General features: G+C 40.1%; 1 protein-coding gene across 2 annotated transcripts; it reads right to left on the bottom strand.

Moving 5' to 3' along the window:
- Positions 1-13849: 13849 nt before the first annotated feature.
- On the bottom strand, positions 13850-20949 carry RNF7 (ring finger protein 7). 2 transcript variants are annotated; one of them, XM_081301708.1, is made up of 3 exons: positions 20628-20949; positions 16761-16808; positions 13850-14773 (listed from the first exon to the last, which is right to left on the bottom strand). In XM_081301708.1, the coding sequence occupies exons 1-3, from the start codon at positions 20880-20882 to the stop codon at positions 14717-14719; spliced, it is 360 nt and encodes a 119-aa protein (XP_081157834.1). In that variant the 5' UTR covers positions 20883-20949; the 3' UTR covers positions 13850-14716. The 2 variants fall into 2 exon arrangements, with proteins under 2 accessions (XP_081157834.1, XP_081157833.1); XM_081301707.1 differs by having other exon boundaries at positions 20621-20933.
- Positions 20950-24483: the final 3534 nt, after the last annotated feature.

The raw sequence follows: 24483 nt of genomic DNA, 5'->3' as shown, positions 1-24483 counted from the left end.
GGTGAGGGAGGGAGGAATAAAAGGAAATGTCCCAAACTGCTTCAAATTATATTTAAGAGGATGTGAGCACATTGGGAAGGCCAGGTTTCTGATACTGACTGAACTACTGGGATGAGATTGCTGGGGTCAAAGCAAAGGTGGTGGGGACATGGAGTGTTGGGGACATGGAGAGGCACAGGCCTTGCCATGCACAGGACCGGGCAGCGCCCCCTCTGCTGCTGCTGCTGAAGCTGAGGGAGGTCTTGTGCAGAGGACTTGGGCCCCTTCTGCCTTGGTCCACCATGGTGGAGCTGGCGGAAGGTTGGTCTGATCTGAAATGGGAGGACCTGGGCACATCCTTGGTTAGGTGGTGGGTTTCAGAGCTGAGGGTGGAGACCTCAGCAAGAACTTCAAAGCAGTTCCTTTGACTTTGCATCAATCTTGAGGACCTAATAGCAGAGTGTGGTGGACTTGAGCGACCCCCCCAGCACTCTTAGGCTTTATTAGGGTGTACACATCCCAAGACCTCTCAGTTCCCGACACACTGTCCCACAGAAATCCAGTGCTACAGTCTCAGGGCCGTTAAGGGCCTTTTAAGTATAAGGTATGAGAAGGACCCAAGCCTCTTTTTTTTTTTTTTAATCCTTAAGAACAAAGTATGTTCTTAGAAAAATGAGAGTTCAGAGTTCAGGGAGGGATTTTAGAATACACCAAAATTCCCAACTTATAATTCGGTATCTCCAAGATTCTGTATACTTAAAACCATGAAAAATATTCTACAGGACATATGGCACAAAGAAAATATTTTTCCTTAAAAAAATGCACCTCTTCCATTTCTTATTTCTTCTGCATTTTGATAAACTTCTTGAAAGCGTAGTGCCTTTAATGAACTCCATGCTTTCTCAGATTACCTCCACGGGGGGCCAGAACAAGATGGGAAACACAATTATTTTGATTTGAGTGCATTCTTGAAGAGTTGAACAAGGAGACAAACGGAACACCGTTAATGCCTCTTCTTACATTATCCATTTAGTGGCACATGTAAAGGGTGTTGGTTATGGTCTTAAATAGTCATAGCCATTTCTCTCATTTAAAAAAAAAAGTTTATTTCATATAGAGTAAAACGAACAGATCTTAAATGTACAGATTGATGAGTTTTGACAAATGAAACTCATGCCACCATCACCCATATCAAAACAGATGACATTTGTATCAAATCTGAAAGCTTTCTTGTGCCCCTCCCAGTCCATGAGGCAGTCTATCACAGTAGGGTAGTTCGCCTGCTCTTGAACTTCATACAAACAGAACCACACAGGTAAGTACTACCCTGTGCCTGGATTCTTTTGCTCAGCATAGTGTTTTGAGATTTATTCATGTGGCAGCCTGTATCAATAGTTTGTTCCTTTAAAAAAAAAAAAAAACAAACTTCTGAGTAGTATTCCATTCTATGAATATAATCCTATTCAACTGATAGACAATGGGTTGTTTCCAGTCTAGGACTATTATTTCAAATATAAATATGAAAAAAATCATCTGTGAGTATTCTTTTATGTCTTTTTGTGGACACATATTTTCATTGCTCTTGGGCAAATGCATAGGGATGGAATTAATTGCTGGATCATAGAATGTGTGTGTGTGTGTGTATGTGTGTGTGTGTGTGTGTATGTGTGTGTGTGTGTGTGTGTATTTTTAAAGATGTAACTATATTTTTTATACCCTTAGTTTTATTTATTTTTATGTGGTGCTGAGGATTGACCCAGGGCCTCACACATGCTATGCGAGTGCCCTACAGCTGAGCCACAACCCCAGCCTCCCCTGCCCCCCGAATATGTGTATATTAAGTTTTAAAAATACTGGACACATCAAGGAAAGAATACTACAGACCAATATCCCTGATGACCTCAGATGCAAAAATTCTTAATAAAATGTTAGCAAATCATATTCAACAACATATTAGGAAATTTTTACATCATGATTTTTTTTTTTTTTTTTGTATCAGGGGTTGAACCCAGGAACATTTAACCACTGAGCCACATTCCCCATCCCTTTTTTAAATTTTTTATTCTGAGGTAGGCAGGGTCTTGACAAGCTGCTTAGGGTATTGCTAAGTTGCTGAGGCTGGCTTTGAACTTGGGATCTTCCTGTCTCAGCCTCCCAAGCTGCTGGGATTATAGGTGTGCCCTACTGTACTTGCAATCAAATTGATTTTATCCCAGGGATGTCAGAAAGGCTTAACATATGCAAATCAATAAGTGTAATTCATCACATAAACAGAATTAAGGATGAGGATCACTTAGCCTCCTCAGTAGATGCACAGAAAGGCTTTGAAAAAATTCAGCACTCATTCATGACAAAAACACGGAAGAAACTAGGGACGGAAGGAACCTACCTCAACACCATAAAGGGTATGTACAAAAAACCCAAAGCCAACAACACAATGAATGGGGAAAAACTGAAAGCAGTTCCTTTAAAATCTGGAACAAGCCAGGATGCCCACTCTCACCACTCCTATTAAATATAGGACTGGAAATTCTAGTCAGAGCAATTAGACAGGAGAAGGAAATAAAAGGGATAAAAATAGGAAAGGAAGAAGTCAAATTATCACTGTTTGCAGATGATATGATCCTACATTTCGAAAAGTTCCACCAAGAAGTTCCGCTGAAAGCCTGCTAGAGCTAAGAAATTCAGCAAGGGAGCAGGTTACAAAACCAACCTATAAACATCATTAGCTTTCCTATATACCAATAATGAATCTGCTGAGAAAGAATTCAGGCAAACAGGGGCTGGGTTGGTGGCTTAGTGGTAGAGTGCTTGCCTAGCATGTGTGAGGCACTGGGTTTGATTCTCAGCACTCCATATAAATAAATAAAATAAAGGTCCAAAAAAAAAAAAAAGAAACTAAAAAAGAAAAAAGATAACTAAAAAAAGAAATCAGGAAAACAACCCCATTCAAAACAGTTTCAAACAACAACAACAACAACAAAAAAAAAAAAAAGGGCAGAGGTTTAGCAAGGATGGTGGAATGTGACGGATATCATTATCCAAAGTACATGTATGAAGACACGAATTGGTGTCAACATACTTTATATACAACCAGAGATAGGAAAAATTGTGCTCTATATGTGTAATAAGAATTGTAATGCATTCCACTGTCATTCATTTTTAAAAAATCAATTAAAAGCCCCCAAAAATCCCACCTAGGAATACATCTAACCAAGGAGGCAAAAAGATTTCTACAATGAAAACCATAGAAAATTGAAGAAAAAAATTGAAGAAGACACAAGAAGGTGGAAAGACCTCCCATGTTCATGGATAGGCAGAGTTAATATGGTTAAAATGGCCATATTTCCAAAAGTGACCTACAGATCCAATGCAGCCCCCATCAAAATACCAATGGCATGCTTCACAGAACTAGAAAAAGCAGTTCTAAATTTTATTTGGAAGAATAAAAGACCCAGAGTAGCCAAAGCAATTCTAAGCCAAAAAAACAAGGCTGGAGGCATCACAATTCCTGACTTCAAATTGTACTATAGAGCCAGAGAAACAGAAACTGCATGGTGCTGGCATAAAAACAGATACCTAGCCCAGTGTCACAGAAGAGAAGACCCAGAGACAAATCCACACAATCATCTGATCCTTGACGAAGGTGCCAAAATCAAACATCGGAGAAAAGATAGCCTTTTAAACGAATAGTGAGAAGCATTTTGTGCTTCTCACCCTGCACAAAAAATAAACTCAAAGTGGATCAAAGATGGAGGAATTAGATGAGAAATTATGCAAGTCCTAGAAGAAAACATAGAATTGTCACTCTTGTGTATAGGCATAGGCAATGACTTTCTCAATAGGACCCCTAAAGCTCAGGAAATAATGCCAAGATTTAACAAATGGGATGGCATCAATCAAAAAATTTCTATACAGCAAAGAAAATGATTAAAAATGGGAAGACTGAATCTACAGAATGGGAGAAAATCTTTACTGACTCCTCTTCTGAGAGAAGAGTAATGCACAGAATATATTAAGAACTCAAAAAAATATACACCAGAGCTGGGGTTGTAGCTCAGTGGTAGAGCGCTTGCCTGGCACGTGTGAGTCACTGGGTTTGATCCTCAGCACCATATGTAAATAAATAAAATAAAGATATTGTGTCCAACTACAACTCAAAAACCAAAACCAAAATCAACACCCAAAAAACAAAAAACAAAACCCACAAAAATATCCCACAAATAACCCAATTAATAAATGGGTAAACAAACTAAACAGAATTCTCAAAAGAATAGAAATAGCCATTAAATATATGAAAAAATGGCTAGGCATGGTGGTGCATGCTTGTAATTCCAGCGGCTTGGGAGGTGGAAGCAAGAGGATTGTGAGTTCAAAGCCAGCCTCAGCAGAAGGGAGGCTCTCAGCCACTTAGTGAGACTCTGTCTCTAAATAAAATACAAAATAGGCTGGGGATATGGCTCAGTTGTCGAGTGCCCTGATACCAAAAAAGAAAAAAAAAAAGTTCAACATCATTAGGAATTAGGGAAATGCAAATCAAAACTACACTGAGATTTCACCTCACTCCAGTCAGCAAAAATACAAACAACAATGATGCTGAGAGGGTGTGGAGAAGAAGGAACACTTTTGGGAGCTGGCATTGTAGTTCAGTGGCAGAGCACTTGCTTAGCACTATGAGGCCCTGGGTTTGATCTTCAGCACCACATAAAGATAAATAAATAAAATAAAGATATTGTGTCCATCTATAACTAAATTTTCTTTTCTTTTTTCTTTCTTTCTGTTCTTTTTTCTTCTCTTTTCTTTTCTTTTTTTTTCTTTTTTTTTTTTTTTTTTGTAGAGGAACACGTTTATACTGTTGATAGAGTTATAAATTAGTACAACCACTATGGAAATCAGTATGAAGGCTCCTCAAAAAAGTAGAAGTGGAGCTACTATATGACCTAGCTGTACCACTCCTTGGTATTTATCCCGAAGAAAGAAAGTCAGCATACTATAGTAACGTATGCATACCCATGTTTATAGCAGCACAATTGACAATAGCTAAATTATGCAACAGCCTAGGTATCCGTCAACTGATGAATGATTAAAGAAAATGTGGTACACATACCCAATGGAGTTTTATTGAGCCATAAAGAGAAATCAAATTACATCTTTTTCAGGAAAATGAATGGAACTTAAGCAATTATATTAAGCGAAGGGTCTCATGTTTTCTCCCATATGTGAGAACTAGAGAAGAAAAAGGAAAAGAAAGGTAAGAGGGGAATCTCATGAAAATTGAAAGGTCAGTAGAGTACAGCAAAATACCAGGGGAAAGGAAGAGGGGAAGGAAAGAAGAAGTACTGGAAAGTAATACTGGCCAAATTCTATTGTTATATTGTATGTATGCATTAATATGTAACAACAAACCTATCATTGTGTACAACTATAATACACCAATAAAAATATAGAAAAAATTTTAAAAAATACTGCCTTACTGTTTTCCAAAGTTGGTATTCCATTTTGCATTCCCATTAGTAATAAACAAAGAGTTCCAATTCCTCTACCTCTTCACCAAGACTTAGTGTTATCAGTCTTTCTAACTTGAGCTTTTCTAGGGGATGTATACTGGTGTTTTATTGTGATTTCCTAATGAGGAATATTGGGTACCTTTTCATAACTGCCTATGTGAAAGTCTTCTGTGAAGTATCTTTTGTTTCTCCTTCTCCTTTTTCTCTTCCACCAACCCCCAATATCCAACTTTTCAAATTAAGCTTGTTGAGAATATAGCCCTGTTCACTGATCATGTTCTTTAAGAGAGAAGTTAAACGTTGTTTAGACAGTGAGGGAGGCCAAGGCATCCAAGTTCAAGGCCCACTGAGCAATTTAGTGAAATCCTGTCTCAAAATAAAAAATAAAAAGGGCTGGGATGTAACTCAGTGGTAGAATGCTTTCCTAGCATGATTGAGGGCCTGGGTTTAATCCCCAGTAGCAAAAAAAAAAAAAAAAAAGGGGGGGGCTGGGGGTATGGCTCAAGCAGTAGCACCATCGCCTGGCATGTGTGCGGCCCGGGTTCGATCCTCAGCACCGCATACAAACAAGGATGTTGTGTCTGCCAAATAATAAAAAATAAATATTAAAAAAATCAAATAAAAAGAAAGTATCTATGTATATGGTAGCAATTACTCAAGCATTAGCAGATAGGTGGTGGGGGTGGTGGGGGTGCTGTGCATGCTCTGGGAAGCACTGCCACTAAGTTTATTATCCCAAGTATTTTCTTTCTACCATTGCTGCCTCACTTTCTGCACAACATTTAGCTTCTCTAGTAAAAACCATAGTCATTAAAGAGGGCCATATTCTCAACAAGCTTAATTTGAATAGCTGGATATTGGGGAGAGATGGAAGAAGAATTACCATCTCCTGTTCCTAAGTTAATTACAAATGCTGATGTGGCAGATAATATAGGTCGATTTATTAAAATTCCATTCCCAGTTACTCTCTCCCTTTTATTTCCTCTGATTGAAAAGCCAAGAGCTTCACCTCTGGTTTTCCTTTGCACCTACAGAAGATCCAGGGAGACAGACTAGAAACCGGGAAGGCAGACCTCCCAAGGCTCAGGCAAAGGCAAAGTTGTAATGAAGAAAATGAAAATCCTCGGGCCCTTCACTTTTCCCCAAGAATGTAAAAATGAGGCTTGCCTGGAAGACAGTGGTCCCCTTGGCACCAGAGGGAGAAGGCACACGAATGAGACTTTGTGCAGGAAGCAGAGAGCCTGGCTCCTGACGGCACCATGACCCACTGGGCCAGTCCTGGGCTTGTCATGTGAGACTAGAAAGCTCCTGCCTGTCCAGATCACTACAGTCAGGTGTTCAGATATGTGCCACCAATTCACCAGTGTTTAAAAGAAGATGCCACACTAAACATGGAATTAACCATTTATATTTTGAGCCATTATCTCTCTGTTGAGCCTGGCTTTATCTCAGACACATTGGTTTTTTTCAAAGAACTCTACATAAGCAGAAGGGCTTAACATTTTCACCAAATTAGAAAACATTGGAGGCTGGGGATGTGGCTCAGTGGTAAAGTGCTTGCCTGAAATGTGTGAGGCTGTGGCTTCTATCCTCAGTACCAAACAAGCAAACAAACACACAAAATTGATAAATGTTAGGAATAACCTACTCCAATAGTTCTAGCATTTATGAAAAACGTACCGGATATTTTTTTGCCAATGATCTCTTCGTATGTTCTTTTTTTTTTTTAAAGAGAGAGTGAGAGAGGAGGAGAGAGAGAGAGAGAGAGAGAGAGAGAGAGAGAGAGAGAGAGAGAGAGAGAATTTTTTTTTTAAAGAGAGAGTGACAGAGGAGAGAGAGAGAGAGAATTTTTAATATTTATTTTTTTTTAGTTCTCGGCGGACACAACATCTTTGTTGGTATGTGGTGCTGAGGATCGAACCCGGGCCGCACGCATGCCAGGTGAGCGCGCTACCGCTTGAGCCACATCCCCAGCCCATATGTTCTTATATTAATATAAACAGACTCCCCTTTCAGCAAATCAACATTTGCCTTTAGATCATGAATGACAGCACACACAGAAAACAATAAGATGGTGTTACCTTGTACAATTATAAGGCACCAATGAAAAAAATTGGGGAAAAAGTTTGAACATTACCCCCCCCAAAAAAAAAAAAGAATTAAAATCATCATACTGTACCCCTGATTATTGCAGCACGATTCACAATACCCAAACTATGGAACCAGTCCAGGTGTGTGTCAAGAGATAAATGGATAAAAAAAAATGTGATCTACACTACAAAGGAGTTTTATGTCTTTTGCAGGAAATGAATGGAAATGGGGAGCATCATGTTAAGAGAAATAAGCCAGACTTGGAAAAGTGTAGGGTCTGGCTGGATGCAGTGGCCCATGCCTGTAATCCCAGCGGCTCTGGAGCCTGAGGCAGGAGGATTGAAAGTTCAAAGTCAAGAGTGAAAAGTCGTGTATCTAGTCTCATGTGGAAAAAAGGGATCTTGTGAAGGCAGAAGGGAGACCAGCAGAATAGAAGAAGGGGACTAGGGGAGGAAAGAGAGGGAGGCAAGGGGAGGTACTAGAGAACAAAACTGATCAAATTTTATTATGAGTAAGTGTGACTATGTTGCAGTGAATCCCACTATACCATGTAATTGTTATTCGCTAATAAAATTTCTTAAAAAATTTGAGACATCATAGTCAAATGCAGCATTTGATTCTGGTTTAAGCTATAAAGGATATTTGTTGGGGAGAATTGGGGAAATTTGAATATAGCTGGGTATTAGATAATACTGGAAAAATTTTAATTATGTCAACGATGATAATAGTCTAATTATGTAGTAAATACTACATGATAGGTAAATACATGTCCTTATTTCTCAAAAAATAAGTAAATGGTATACTTTAAATAACAAAAGGGATAGAATCAAGGCTGTCACATATCATCTGGAATTTTCAGTTTAACAATGGATGATTAGGGGGCTGGGGATGTGGCTCAAGCGGTAGCGTGCTCACCTGGCATGCGTGCGGCCCGGGTTCGATCCTCAGCACCACATACCAACAAAGATGTTGTGTCCGCCGAGAACTAAAAAATAAATATTAAAAATTCTCTCTCACTCTCAAAAAAAAAAAAAAAAACAATGGATGATTAGAATGTGTTCTTTACTGACTTGTATCTATTGTTTTTATTCCTCCCTTCCTTTACATTCTTCCCCCATTCCTCTCCTTTCTCATTTATTTTAATATATTTTTTAGTTGTTGATAGACCTTTATTTTATTTATTATATGTGGTGCTGAGAATTGAACCCAGTGCCTCACACATGCCAGGCAAATGCTCTACCACTGAGCCCCAGCCCTACCCCTTCTCCTTTCTTGTTTAAAATAAAGTTTTCTGCAATGTGTTCCTATTACTTTTGTAATTAAAAATACATTTTTAAAAAGCCAAACAACAACAAATAGAGAATTAAATGAGTTAATATACAAAAACTCCTAGAAGACAATCTGACATAGAGAGTGCTACACAAGTTTGATTTTTTTTATTGACCGTTTTTAGCAAGTTTCTAAGAGGAAATTCTAACTTCTCAAAAGCATAAAAGTGTATGTAAATTATTACTAATTAGGGTTATTGATATTTGGGGCCCAACAAGCCTTGTTGGGTTGTGTGTGCACAATAGGAAGGTCAGCAGCGTTCCTGGCCTCTAGATCCCAGTTGTAGCACCATCCTCAAGTACAACCACCAAAGAGGTCTCCAGATACTGTCAGATGTTCTGTGAGGTGAAATTATCCCTGGTTGAGAATCATGACTATAAATTTATCAGACACATTAGCAGCTGCACAAGTTTATGAACTATCAAGTCACTTTGAAAGTTAAGAAATTCTTACAAAACCATACTACACCAACAATAACAAGCTATGTCAATAATCTTTTGTTTAAAGTTAATAGTGAGATGTTTCATGTAATTTGGGGCTTTGTAATTTGGTTCATTCCCCCATCCCCCAGGTGCAATGAATTGGCCAGCTACAGCTTTAATAATGTATAATTTTTTTTTTTTTGAGAGAGAGTGAGGGAGAGAGAGAGAAAATTTTAATATTTATTTTTTAGTTCTCGGCGGACACAACATCTTTGTTTGTATGTGGTGCTGAGGATCGAACCCGGGCCGCACGCATGCCAGGTGAGCGCCCTACCGCTTCAGCCACATCCCCAGCCCCAGTATAATTTTTTCTTAAAGATAAGATTTAAATAGTAAAGTAAGGCTCATGCTCAACATTCTAGTCTCCAGAGATTATCTTTCTTTTGAATGGAGGCTCAAAGACTTAAACAGTCAGGTATAACTGAGGATTCCATGATTCCTAAATTGGGATAGAATAGGACCTTATCAATAGATGATCTATAATAGCACTGACCAACGGAACTTTCTTCAATGATCAGTAATATCCAATATGGAAGCTTCTACCCACACCTGACTGTGGAGCATTGCATTATGGCTAGTATAACCAAGAAACTGAATTTTAATTTTCATGAATTCAAATTGAAATTTAATAGCTATAGGTGGCTACTGGCTTCACTATTGGGATGCATAGATCTTTACCCTTGGAGATGGAAATGATTATCTTCTTCATTTTAATAGGGTCTTTTTGTCAGTGAGAACCGCCCCCCCCCCCCGCCCCCGAAATTCTTTTTTTATGTAGAAGGTTATGACCAGGCAAATGTGAGGGGAATGTGGAACAGAGATGAACAGAAAGGAGGAAGGGAAGGAACTGGAAGCAATGTGAACAGTTATTTCAAGGACACCCTACCACTCCCCAGAAATGCTATGGGGTATCTACATGCCCCATACATTTAAATCAAACAAATAGGCTTTCAGAAGGCACACAAAAAAGGCTTCTTGTTGCAGCCTGTACAAGCTGCAAGTGAGTATGACTATCTTCCTTCTCCTTCCCAGAGCACTGTGCCTCCAGGTCCACCACCTGACACAATTCTGCAAAAGATGAGCAGTGACAGTAGTGATGGAATAATGGCTAATGTTTATTGAGTGCTTACATACATGTTTCAGCAGTTACAATGCATTCATTTAATCTTCATAACAACTCCATGAGGTAGTGACACTAAAATAAATCTATTTTAGTCGAGGGAAGAGGCATAAGAGAAATTAAGAATTTGTGTAAGATCACACAGCTAGTTATTGATGGAGCCAAGACTCCAAGCTGGGTTGACAAGATTTCAGTCACTGCTGTATCACCCTGCAGATACACCCACCCTGGCAAATGCTAGCTTGCAGCCAATCAAGGACAAGCAGATTCTGTTCACAGCGTGAACTCAGGTTTATCAAGCATATAGAAATAAGGCACAAACACACACACACACACACACACTAAACGGACACCCCCCCCTCCAAAAAAAAAAAAAAGGCAGAATGATTGTAGAACTTACTCTTGCTCTCAAGAGCTATGAAAACGAAGATTTGTGGGAAAAGGGTCAATTTTCCACACTATATGGACATTTCAAAATCAAATTTTCAAAAAATGTACCCTTCACATCTGTATGAACCCAAGAAAATGTCTACAAAGATGAAAAACCTAAAATTAAAATCAAGAGTTCAACATTTACAAAAACATATATTTTAGTTGTCAATTAACCTTTATTTATTTAGATGAGTGCTGAGAAATGAACCCAGTGCCTCACACATGCTAGGCAACCCCTCTACCACTGAGTTACAGCCCCAGCCCCATTTACAAAAACTTTTAATGTAAAATCAGGAAATCATGTTGACTTGTTATACTGATTTTAATTTTAGGCTTATAACAGGTGAGTCACAAAGGCCTCATTACCATCTTTCACCCAAACTCAGAGTGCCACAGGCAATGTATGTTTAATCTTTTTCTTATCAATTTTTTATTGAGGACAGTCAGGAGTGCTTTACCCCATGACTGAAAACACACTGTTCTGACACAATACATTCATTTTATTTATTTGTTTTTAGGTGGTTGGTGCTGAGGATCGAACCCAACGCCTCACACATGCTAGGCGTCGGCTCCACCACTGAGCCACAACCCCAGCCCTGAAAACACACAGTTTTCAAAGTAACACTTCCATTAAAGAAGCTTCCAAAATGGAAGAAATTGAAACGGTAACAGTGGCACTTACCTACCACCTGCCAGACACTGTTCCCTTTATCCACTTGGTTCTCAATCCTCAGAACAGTATAGTGAGGTAAGAATTAAATACACTGCATGTGAAGAAACTGAGGTTTGGAGTAGTGAAGTAACTTACCCAAAGTCATAGCCTGGCTCTAGAGTCTCAGCAGTTGAGTATCAAGGAAAGCTAGAAATATGGTAAAGAGGAACTTCCCATGTAAACATTTTCATGTATTTTACTATACCATTTGAATGTTTATAAAGTAGCTTAAAATTTAAATATATCTGTACTTTAATTCCAATTTTCCTTATATCTTCTTTTTTATTTTTCAAACAAAGGCTTACTGAACACTGACTTTTCTTTGTTTCAGAATATACAATGTCCATTATCCAAAATTAGTCCTTGGCAATAACTTTAAAATATATATATATATATATATATTTTTTTTTTTTTTATGTCTTTTTTTTTTTCTTGTGGTGATGAAGATGGAACCCAGGGCCTTGTGCATGCTGGGCAAGTGCTCTACTACTGAGCTACATCTCCAATCTTTTTTATTTCTCTAATTTGGCAAATTGCCTAGGCTGGCCTGGAACTTGTGATCTTCTTGCCTCAGATTCCCAAGTAGCTGGGATTATGGTCCTGAGCCACCATGCCCAGCCTCCATTAATCGCCTAGAGAACACTTTTAAAAATTGTTTTTCTGATAATTTCAATTAAAACAATTTCAGACTTGTGTGTCTGTTAGGAAGTAAACCCAGGGCCTTGGACATGCTAGGCAAGATACCAATACTACCTTGACATTGGATGTTTTACATGTGGGTTTTGAGATGGCACAGATATAGATGGAACCATGGGCATTTAGTGGCAGGAGCCAGGGTAGTTAGGTGTCCTGCAATGTAAGAGTCCCACATGAGGAAAATCAGACAAATGTTCCATGTGACTTTCTTAACATTCACTGATTTGGTAGAAAACTATTTATAATGATCTGAACTTAAAACGCTAACTTCCCCCCACCCTTTTTTTTTTTTTTGCAATTTTAAAGTTCAATTAATTGAAGTTTCCAAATATGCAATTAAATAATGACATTGTTTAATCAAATAGAATGAAATAATCTGTCCAACGCTCAGCTTTTGTGTTAGAACCCACAATTAAATGTCACAGCATGTTCTCTCTGATGAACAATATGTACCAAACTTCAAGATGGCTATGCAGATGAGCTGATATCATCCCAGGATGGGGAGGATCAGAGCAGCTTTGTCCCAAGCCCTCCTCCTCCTCTCTGCCCTCAGAGGCTGATGTATAATATAAACAGCGCTTTGTTAGGTAGTTGGACTGTAGTTCTGCTGTGTGGAGTATCAACTTATTTCCACCATCCTCCAGATTTCATTTACATATTGTCACACTGACCTGGGTAACAACACTTACACTACTTCCCTCTCCACAGCACAGGCAAGTATCTACTTCACATTATTATGGAAGAAGTCTTTGAAAAATGTTAAACAGCTACTAAAATAGTTCACTGCACATTTAAATGGCCAGATTTGGGTAATTTTTTCAGTAGCTTGAAATTTCTGTAAAAATTTTCAAAGACATTGGATTAATAAAAAACAGCCAATATGAAAACATGCAAAATTCTATTTTTTATCCTAATCATTATATTTTTAAAACATTTTTAATGTATTCACATACTTTAGAATCTGCAGATGTGAAGTAAATATTTTAATTTTTTAAAAATTTCCATCAGTAGCCTTTATTAGAAAAGACTTCAAAATGATCTTGTAGCCCATAATTTGTTACCAAAAATCTCTCCTGAATATGAGTTTGATAAAATTTAAGTATTTTCTTTTCTTTATTTATTTAGGTTTTTTTTTGGCGGACACATCTTTGTTTGTATGTGGTGCTGAGGATCGAACCCAGGCTGCACACATGCTAGGCGATCGCGCTACCGCTTGAGCCACATCCCCAGCCCTTAAGTATTTTCTTGAACTTATGTTTCTAGGTAGTAAACTATAAGTTTTCCTGACAAATAAAAGAGTGCATGAATTTTTTTTTCAAATTATGTATTTACCTGACTAAATTAGTTTATTAAGTTTAAGGCTATACACAAAATTACTTATGTTTCTAGGTAGTAAACTAAGTTTTACTGACAAAAGAGTGCATGAATTTTTTTCAAATTATTTACTTAAGTAAGTTTATTAAGTTTAAGGCTATACACAAAATCGCAACAACTCAAAGTAAACAGAATAAATAATTTATTAAAACACTGTGTGATTAACTTTTTAATCCAATGCTGCACTGGTAAACAGTTCCCCCTCATTAGTATTTTGTCTAAAACGCACAATAACAACATAATCTGACCTGGACTAGAAAATAGCTCTGTCCTTTAACACTCAATGATTTAACTGTGAGATAAATATAGATTCTAGTTTTCTTGATGAGTCAAAGATAAGAGAATAACTTCAAAGGCAATTAAAATTCCATTTGCCTGAAAGATTTTATTTACCCTATTCACTGGTCCAAAATCAAAATTATCATTATATCAAATAAAGATGTCATGAATTGTCCCTTCTTCCCATAAAAATATTAGTAACAAATTGAGGATAAGAGTTAGGTTTTATACTGCACTTTATTTGTCACTATAACATTCTCTCTCTTTTTAACTGATCAACCAGAAGCATGCAAAAAGTTCTCCTGTGAATGGAACTGTTTCCGCGGTTCCTTGTATATAGATAGGTAAATTATAAATTTCATTCCACCTGGGATTCTCTCCTTTTTAGCACTTTTAAAAGCAGCGTGTGTGACACATACCACAGAGGTAGGAAAGACCATCTTTAATAAATTATTTTCTTAATTGTAGAGAATCTTGAAAATTAAAACTGTCGAAATGCTAAACCATGCCTTTGATGAGTCCCAAAGAACCATAGATCCAGCGACTCCTATCTGAAGAATTAGTTCCCTGGAGTGTTCTAGCCTTCACTGGGCACTTGACAGCAAATCTACCAGGGCTGGGAACAGCTGCACCAAGAAAGCCTTCTACCGCTCTCACTTGCCGATTCTTTGGACCACCCAGTCCTGCTGGCAGAGAGGGCAGCGATTGTTCTGTTTCACCCACAGGGACATGCAGCAATTGTGGAAGGAATGATTACACTCTCCCCAAACCACTGAAAGAAAAGAAAAAGAACAGACAACATGACACATTTCAATCTAAATTACTAAGCTAAAAATTATAGCTTATTTTATATTATGAATCAAAGTCATGGTTCATAATCCTGAATAAAGATGACTGGTCAAAATATTTTTTCTATCTATAAAAATATACAAATTTACATGTGTAAATGACATTTAGAAATAAGTCACTGTGTCTAGGGGACCTTCTATCCCTGTTTTGAGAATCTACGAGTGAGGTGATGACCACGAGTTCCTAAAGAGCTCCACATGATCTCTTCTTGAAGAAAGTCAGGAGATTAGGACTTGAATCTTCTGTAGATCTCAGACCTTCTCGGCCATGCACTGACCTTAGAGATCTTTTGGGCTTTATTGAAAAATGTCCTCCTGGTTTTTATTTACCAAGACAGAATGCGTTTTAAGAGCTTTCAGGGGCTGGGGATGTGGCTCAAGCGGTAGCGCGCTCGCCTGGCATTCGTGTGGCCCGGGTTCGATCCTCAGCACCACATACAAACAAAGATGTTGTGTCTGCCGAAAACTAAAAAATAAATATTCTCTCTCTCTCTAAAAAAAAAAAGTTTTCAGTTCATAGGTGGCCATCATAAGGCTGAGACACTCCTCCAAGCACTAACAGTTATCCATCTACTGAGTTGTTTCCTAGAAGTGATGAATGAACTGTTAAGTCATCCAGAAGCTGTGCAATTCCTCATGTGACAATGAATCAAAGTGGCTGGCTGGAGAGGAGTCTCTCTGTGATAAAAGAGGCCAGCCTTAACAAGTTCTAATTAATTTTTTAAAACAAACTGCATAAAAGAAAAAATTTAAACAGAGACAGCATCCATAGTCTGAAATAATGCAATATCAAACGTGGGCTTCATTTGCCCCTTGCTTGACCCACTGAGTTATATAACAAGAGCACAAGGTAATATGGAAGAAACAGAGAAAAAGAAAAAACAAAACAAACAAACAAAACAACTTTTTATGAAAACCGGCTGAGAGGGTGGGAAACAGGGAGGAAAAAGATTCTAAGCTTTTCTTTTTTAATTAAAAAAATTTGGGGGGGGGCGAGTAATTGTGTATGGACAGCATACCTTTATTTTATTTGTTTATTTTTACGTGGTGCTAAAGATAGAACCCAGCGCCTCACACATGCTAGACAAGCGCTCTGCCATTGAGCTACAGCCCTTGCCCCAGCCCCATTCTAAGCTTTTTAGAAGGAAAAAACAAAACTTGATCAAAACTGCATCAACCATTACTATTAAGACTCAAAAGGTAAGCCATGCCAACAAGCACAAAGCTTATTCTAGGAAACTCTATAAACATTTTAAAAAGCAATCTAAAAACAATCACCCTAAGAACCAGGACATAAAAACTTTTGAATTGCTTAAAATTGTTAGACTAAGACACCTTTTGTAGTCTAAGACTATAAAGATAATCTAATAGATTTCAATATACAAACTACATTCTAAAAACAAAACACAACACACACAAACAAACCTGACTTGACAGCAAGATCTACCAGGCTGTGAACAACTGCACCATGGAAACCTACCACTAGCATCTGAGGTTTCTAACTCCTACCTTAGTTAAAAAGTTAATTAGTGTGCCTTAAGAGAATTGAAAACAGAAATGCCTTATTAGAACCAAAACTGACTTAGAGTCAAAATTCAAATGATCTTTGACAAATTCCTTATTTTATAGTTCTATTAAAAGAAGATCATTATTTATTTTTGATTACCAAAATGTTTACCATGATTATATTTGAAATTATATAACCAATTCTTAATTAGAGCAATAAAGGAGTAACTTACAGATTAATTCCCTTAAGGCCTTTTAAGAACCAACACATTTTATATTAATAATGGCTCACTGCTTTACAGTTTATTTTTGTATTAATAAAGTCAATCTTAATAGCAAATTCAAATATCCCGACTGAGAAAAAACCCTTAGTTTAAAAAGCAAGAGAAAAAAATTACAACATACCAACACAATCTTCTTGTTTGTTTTCAGCTTGACATCTAAGACAGGCATCTAAAAGTAAACAAATAGCAATTTTTCACTCTGATGCTCAGAATGTAATTTTTAAAACCCAGATACTTCAAAATGAAATAAAAGGCCTAAAGGTTACAGATGAGGATAAGATTCATACTTAGCTTCTCATCTGATTATAAGTATTTAAAGAGGAATAAAGGACAAGGCGTCCTACTAATTTATTTATGACCAGGAGCAATTTCACAAGGGTTAAGGATTATTTTTACAAGCTGTGAAGTTAGAAGTCTTGACAGCACCACTAGAGGAAAATGTACCACACAACACTATAGTACAAATTACTGTGCACTCACATGCAGTGGGAGGGCAGTTTATTTTTTAAGACAGCATTTTTAACAAGCCATGCCTATATATTGGTATTTCCTTATATATATGGAAATACATATATACATACATATATGTATGTGTGTGTATATATATATGTATTTCCATATGTACATATATACACACACACATATATAAAAATCTAAATGGATACCCCAAAAAACAATTATAAAGTTTATAGGAGTGGATAGAATGGGAAGGAGTTTTCAGCATAACTTCTTAAATTTTTAACTACATGACTACATAACCTACAAAAAATTAAAACTTCTTTCACAAACAGTTTTTCTTAAGTCATCCATACTTACTGACCCTAAAAAATAATTTTTTTTCTTTCTTCCCTATGACACCTTTAAGTTTCTTTAAAATAAGTGATTTTCTATGTTTCCAACAGGTCAGAACCACGGTGAACAAGACTGGTGAAGAGGGGTGAGGCAGAGGAGGGAAAGCAAGGGTTTGACAACTGGGCAGATCTAGCATCAAGTCCTGCCTCAGTGGCATTTACTAGTTCTGTTGCCCTGGACCAATTATGAACTTCAGATGAGCCCCAATTCTCTCTCCTGTAAAAAAGAGATCATTCCATGTAAGAGAGGAGATAACAACCTGTGAGAGCTTTATAGCACAAATAAGTAGACAGGAGGTAACGTTAAACACTCTGTTTAAAGAAAATGCTCCCTTTACAGATATTTCCTTACAGGTAGCAAAGTATCTTAATAAATTATTTGGGAGTAAATACTAGAAATGGGAACCTAAAGGATGTACTGAAGTTTTCAAAACCTATCTGTAGTACTATCTGCTTGATGAAAAAGGTACATTAGCTGGAAGAGGAAGGAGTCCAAGATGGGTAAAAGGAAGTTCAAATCAACATCATCATCATCATCAACAACAACAAACCAGTTTACAGAATAAATATAGAAAAATAATTCTGTAAAAATAGAAACAGTGGAGCTGAAGCCTGCTTTTCTTCTGCTGCTAGTTTATGCTCAGACATCCGTCTGCTCCTCTCCACATGCTCTTACCCTTAAAAAAACAGCGCCCTGGCCTCTCCAGTGTGGATGAAAAACAACCACTGCCTCCTGGGGAGCCCTTCAATTCTGTAATTACTAGCATCTCCTCTGAACAAGGGCTTATGCACTGGGGACACAAAAAAGAACATGGCTGTGTCTTAAAGAGCTCACTAACAAATAAAAAGTGCCCAGGAGCACAGGGATCCTGATGTGACAGGAAAGCCACGCTACCCTGCAACCCTACCAGGCTTGAGTTCTGTGTAACCACTGAATTTTAAGAATATTAGGATTGGCGATCCGAGTGCCTGTTTCACAAATCAGGAAAATAAGACTCCAAAAGGCTCTGTGACATGACCATGTGAACATCCATCACGAAGGGTTACTCTTTCACAACTGGACTGTGCTGGCAAACCTATTCCCCTATCCCATTAGTCCTTACTCCCTGTGCCATCAGCTCCTTCCAGAATCAGGGAGGGGCTACAACCCAAGGACAAGAGAGTTACCCACCCTAGAAAGGTGTGACAGAGATAATAATTTATCTCACATGCCTAAATGGTGAGAGTAGGACACCATTTAGGCATGTGAGATAAATTCCAACTATTAAGGATATAGGAATATGGGGGTTCTTGTTGCACAATCTAGAAACATGCTAATAGATTTAAGAATTACTCTAAAAAGTTGACCCAAATCTACATGAATTCTTAAAGTTTTAAATAAAATAAAAAATTATTTTAATAATGATCCTGATATTTAAAATAGCACATTTCTAAGGAGTATAACAGTTAACATCTTTTAAAATGATGCTAGACTAAGGACTAGGAAGTCAGAAAAAAAATATTTCCTTCTGCTGTCACCTGACCACCAAGTGGCCACAAACATCTCATAAACAAAATACAAAGGTCTAGTCCAGGACACTTTCCTGAACCCAAAGTACAGTTGTTGTAAATATTCTCAATAAATCTTGGAGAAGCAGAACATTTGCTATAATTAGAAAGTTAATTATGAACCTGAGTCACACATAGCCCACACTCTGACCTACTTTGAGTATCCCAGTAAAGTTTATTTGTTGCAAAATCTCAATCATATCTTAGGTTCTGGATTTCTACTTACTAACCCCCACCCCCAACCTTTGGGGAGAAAATAGCTCCCTAAGACAGAGATCCTTTTGAAATGCCTCTTTAGGGATGTTCTTTTAAAAGTAGAAAGATATTAAAGAAATTTAGGAAATTTAGGGTATAAAATTTTTAGTAAAACTTGTCCTGCAAAAGAACAAAAGGTCAAGTCTTCTGGATAAGTTAAAAATACCTCCCAAACTGGAAATTATTATTCTAGCTTTGTGGATGGCTGTACTGCAGGCAAATAAAATAGTTTAATATGCAAAATAAGTGATCACATCCACTATCAAGGTCTTCCAAAAGTACAAATAAAAATACTTGAATCCCATGTTGTAAATCTTGAAAACAAGTCCTTAGAAATGAAAAGCAGAAGAGAACATAAGCTGGGAGCTCTCTCAATTGTAGTAGATTGAAAGTCTCATTCCCCAACAAGGATGTATAATTCACTTTACTTTCTCCAATTCGCTTATTTTTCTGAGCAAGCCACTATGTTTTCAAACTAAAGAAGCGTAAGTTTTCTCCATACACCTTCAAAAACATTATCATTCACCACTGAAGATAGTCTCATAGTTTTTTTGCTTTTGGTATTGGGGATTGGACCCTGGGGCAATTTACCACTGAGATACATCCTCCTCCTTTGTATTTATTTTGAGACAGGGTCTCACTAAATTGCCCAGGGAGGTCTCTAACTTGGGATCCTCCTGCCTCAGACTTCCGACTTGCTGGGATTACAGGCCTGCACCGCAGCAGCCAGCAATAAAGGGTTCATATTTTTCAATTCCCCCAATGCAATTCAAATAATCTTTACCCACACTTCAAACAAGCGAGGTCTATCTGCCTGGGTCTTGAATCAATCCTGATTTAAAAACTAGCCCAGCAGCAGCAGCAGCAGCAGCAGGGAATCAGGAAATGCACCGTCCGTATACTTTCTTTCCTGAACTGGGGGTGTTTGTGTGGACTTGACTCCCGAGCATCGCTTCGCGCGTGATGAGACCCTCAGTGTACAGCCGGACGCGGCCTCCGCCCTGACCCTCTGCACTCTGCTTTCAGAACAGGGGCTGGCCCGCACGTCAAGAAGTCCTCCCAGCTCCCCTCAGGCCTCCCGGTTTAATTTTTGGAGTCACACCCACCGCCACCTGCAATTACCTGGTTCGGTTCCTCCGCGCAGAACACCAGCCCCCGCGCTAGCGCGGAAGACCACAACGCTGGCCCCCGATCGCGGCGCAGGGCGCCAGCGGCCTGGGCGTGGCTCGCGTCCCCGCGCCGGCAGGGCGACCCCGCCGCTCCCCGCCCGCGCCGCGCTCAGCCCGCGAGGCCGCCCCGCCGCCCCGGCTTCTCGTGCAGCACTTACCCATCACCTGGACCCTGCAGATGGCGCATGTATCGCACTCCACGTCCCAGCTCCACATGGCCACCGCGTTCCACTTCTTGAGCGAGAACATTTTGTCGCTTCCCGACTTGGAGCCTGCGCTCCCGGAGTGGGATGACAAAGCGCAGGGCTCTTCGCTGTCTTCCACATCGGCCATGGCGGAGGAGCGGAGCCGGCGGCGAGGACGTTGGGTTAAAGGAAGCGGGCGGCTATGGCGGCTCTGTGGGGCCGCCCGACGGGCCATAGCGCCGCCCGGAGGCCGCGGGCTACGGCGGAGCCCACACTGGCGCGGCCCGCGATTGGCTGGCGCGGCACGGTGACGTCACCCTTCGACGTCACCCTGCGACAGCGCCGGGGCGGGGACTGTGGCCCCGCCTCCCCGTTCTCGGCTTCCCAGGGTCTGGAGGCCTTGGGACGACCCCTGCTGAAACCCGGCGCCTTACGCTTTAGAGTGTGACCTCAGAGCAGGCCGCAGATAGTGCAGGGGCCCCTGTCCTGCTCCGTGTGGCTGTTAAACTTGCAGCTCTTACAAACTACCTTGCTAATTTGTCTCTTCGCCGCCAAATGTAAACTCTTATCAGAGCAGGGACTGCGGGTCTCATCAATACCTTAGACTCTCTCTAAAAGTGCCACCGTTGTTTGTTGAATGAATGAATGACCTGAAAGATCTAGAAAATGCGTTTAGTGGTTCTCAGACTTTTTGGTCTCAGGACTCCTTTACACTTAAAATTTATTAGAACCTTAAAGGGCTTTTGTTTATGTAAGAGATACGTGGATATAGATAGATATTTGTTTTTCTTAGTATTTATTAATATTTATTTTAGTTGTAGATGGACAGCATGCCTTTATTTCACTTATTTATTTTTATGTGGTGCGAAGGATCGAACTCAGTGCCTCACGTGTGCGAGGCCAGCGTGCTACCACTTGAGCCACATCCCCAGCCCTAGATATTTGTTTGTAACAAAATGAAACAAAAGTTTAAAATGTGTAAATTCAGCCCCGTGCTGTCACTCACGCTTGTAATTTCAGCGATGAGTGAGGCTGAGGCAGGACCCTCACAAATTTGAGGCCAGCCTCAGCAATTTAGTGAGACCTTGTGTCAAAAATTAAAAAGTACAAAGCGATAGGCATGTACTCAGTGGTAAAGTGTCCTTGTTCCAACCCCAGTACTGCAAAAAACAGAAGGAAAATAAAATGTATTAATTCGTTTAAAAATAACAGACCCATTGCAAGTTATTATTAGAGCAGTGTCATATCGTTTCTGGAAAATTCCACTGTATACTCAAGAGAGTGATGATGGAAAATGGGAAATAGATATGAATGTTGTTATGGGAAGAGTTTGACTTCATTCATCCCCTAAAAGTATCCTGGAAACTCTGGAGACCACATTTGGAGCTAGTTTAACCTCTTTTTCTATGTAGGAGTAATGAAGTACAGAGAAGTGAAGTAACTTAACAAAGATCACACAGGTATTATGTGAAGGTGATTGTTTTAAAACCAAGGTTCTACTGGTAGCCCAAGAGTCCTCATCTTATGTTTTCCTGAGCAAAGCAGACAATGTCTCCATTTAAAAGATAAGAAAACTGAGTCATGGAGAGTCTTGTGGCCTCATCAAGGGTGTCAGGTTTGGGATTCAGAACCTCCCACCTCTCACTGGGCTTGATCCTAAACCTTGTGCTTGGGGAGGGTGGGACAGACCAGACTCAAGGGACCTGTTTTTTTTTTTTTTTTTTTCAGAGTAGAAATTAGAAGTTTATTAAAGGACAGCAGAAAAGACTTCTCCCGGAGGAAGAAGGGGACCCAAGAGGTGGAATCCAAGGGACCTGTTACTGGAGGCAAGAATGCACAAATGTATAGGAGCATAAATGTGGGCACAGTGACATTGTCCTGATTGTCAATGAGTGGCACGTGGGTGTTACCACTGTTTACCAATGACGAGTCCTTACTTCCCCAATGCTGAAGTATAACACCAGAGAAGCATTCGGAGAAAAGTTTAGGGTGGAAAGTATATGCTTTACTAGAGGACAGCAGAAAAGACTTTTCCCCGGTGGAAGAAGGGGATCCAAGAGGTGGAATCCGTGGAATGTCGAATGTGTTCCCCTTCTAATAGCTAAAGTCTACATTCAGCTTTCCCGCATTCCTGTCGCATTCCAGTTCTTTGTTCTGTTATCTTTCATTGATGGAATGTAGGTGGGAAGGCCCAAAGGGTGGGGCATAGGTGGGCCAAAGGAGTAATCTCGGCAGGAAGGACTTTTGGATTAGCATCTCTAAATTTGCTGGGAGCTGTTTCATTAACATTTCTTTGGGATGGGCCTTGGGGACATTAACATTCCAAGAGTTGTTCTGCTTTTCCAGGACTCCATTCTCAACATGGCCTTCATTTTCGATTTTACTCAATATTAGACCGATTTACCTAACTGTGGGAGACCAACATTACACATGACTAGGTAACTCCCTGGCTGGGTGTTGAGGCGCTCAGTCACAGAAATGTGGCAGCGCTTTCCCCACCCTTCTTGGGTTCGAGGGTCAGTGTCTTGTGCATGGGTGTGCTACAGCCCCATGGGTGAAGCTACGCTCACCTGTTCCTTTGTAATATAACCCCTTGCCCTGTTTAGGATAGAATCTTCCATGGAAGGGCCTTGTGTGTGTCCCCTTCTCTTACTGTGCCCTTGGGTGTGGCCTACCCAGGTGTCAGTCAACCTGCTGACAGTGGACATCCTGAAGGTAGACTCAGCCCCCTGAAACCTGACCCCTTGCCTCATTTGAATAGCTTCTCCTCAATAAAAGGGGTCACCGCGTGCTCTCACTCTCTCTCTTTCTGCGGACCCTTAAGGACAGAGGACCCGTCACAGCGACCCCAAAGGAAAAGGTATTTGTGTCTCTTGTGTGGTTATTTCGTGCAGCCCAGTCAGCTCAGTTTAACTGGAGTGACCCCTGAGCCTTTTAGCCATGAGAACAGAACCCTGGCACCTAACTAATTACACTATCTACCTATCTTTAAATCTGGCTTCCTGGGCCCTGGGAGGGTGAAGACAAATGTGAAGATAGATGTAGAGGGTAAGCCTCAAGGAAGAGGGGAAGCTGGAATGGGGGTGCGGAGAAGGGAGGCCCCGAAGGCCAGAAAGAGACCCAAGGGAGCCGGCCAGCCTGGCCCAGCTGCTGGCCTGAGCAGAGCCACAGGCAGGGCGCAGACAACCCCAACCCTAAGAACCAGATGAAAATGCCCATAAACCAACCGAGACCAGCCCTGCAAAACACAGGTTCTGTTGGTGTGAACCGATCACACCACTGATCGTGGATGGCTGTAAATGAGCTGATGAGGAGGGGAGGCTGGAGCTGGGCCTGGGGCTCAGAGGTAGAGCGCTTGCCCGGCACGCGTGGGGCACTGGGTTCGATCCTCAGCACCACATAAATATAAAATAAAGACGTTGTGTCCAATTAAGAAATAAATATTTTTTTAAAAAGTAGGAAGGCTGCAACCATATGAGGATAAAACAAGCTCAGTTGGAGAGCACGAGGCATTTGAGAGGGGAACAGGGCAGCTCAGAGGTAGTGGGCAGGCGGAGGGGTGGTTAGGCTTGCAGCATGGTGCGCCCCCTCCAAGGGTGAAACCTGGAGGAATGGCCGTCCACACGGTAGAAAGGAGAACAGAGGGCTGGAGGGAAGATGGGGTGGGACGCGGGAAGGAGGGGAGTAGATACAGATCAGGGGTGAAGCTGGGTGCAGGAGCCCCCTGCAGGGAGCCACCTCACACCCACCCAAGGGAGGGCAGGAAAACACCCCATGGGGGGTTTCTAGGATCCTAAGCATCCAAAGGGCAGGGATTATGGGGGACATTGGAGAAG

The sequence above is a fragment of the Spermophilus citellus genome (assembly GCF_964194105.1).
Source record: "Spermophilus citellus genome assembly, chromosome: 7".
NCBI classification, from domain to species: domain Eukaryota; kingdom Metazoa; phylum Chordata; class Mammalia; order Rodentia; family Sciuridae; genus Spermophilus; species Spermophilus citellus.
This window is presented reverse-complemented; position numbering and strand designations above follow the sequence as displayed.

Bases quoted from the DNA above. Each gene is read 5' to 3' on its own strand.
- RNF7 (XM_081301707.1), bottom strand. From the start codon at position 20,882: ATGGCCCGTCGGGCGGCCCCACAGAGCCGCCATAGCCGCCCGCTTCCT. The intron at 16,809-20,620 runs GTAAGTGCTGCA...GTTTACTTTTAG, and splicing joins CTGCAGGGTCCAGGTGATGG to ATGCCTGTCTTAGATGTCAA. The intron at 14,774-16,760 runs GTATGTTGTAAT...CTTTTCTTTCAG, and splicing joins CAAACAAGAAGATTGTGTTG to TGGTTTGGGGAGAGTGTAAT.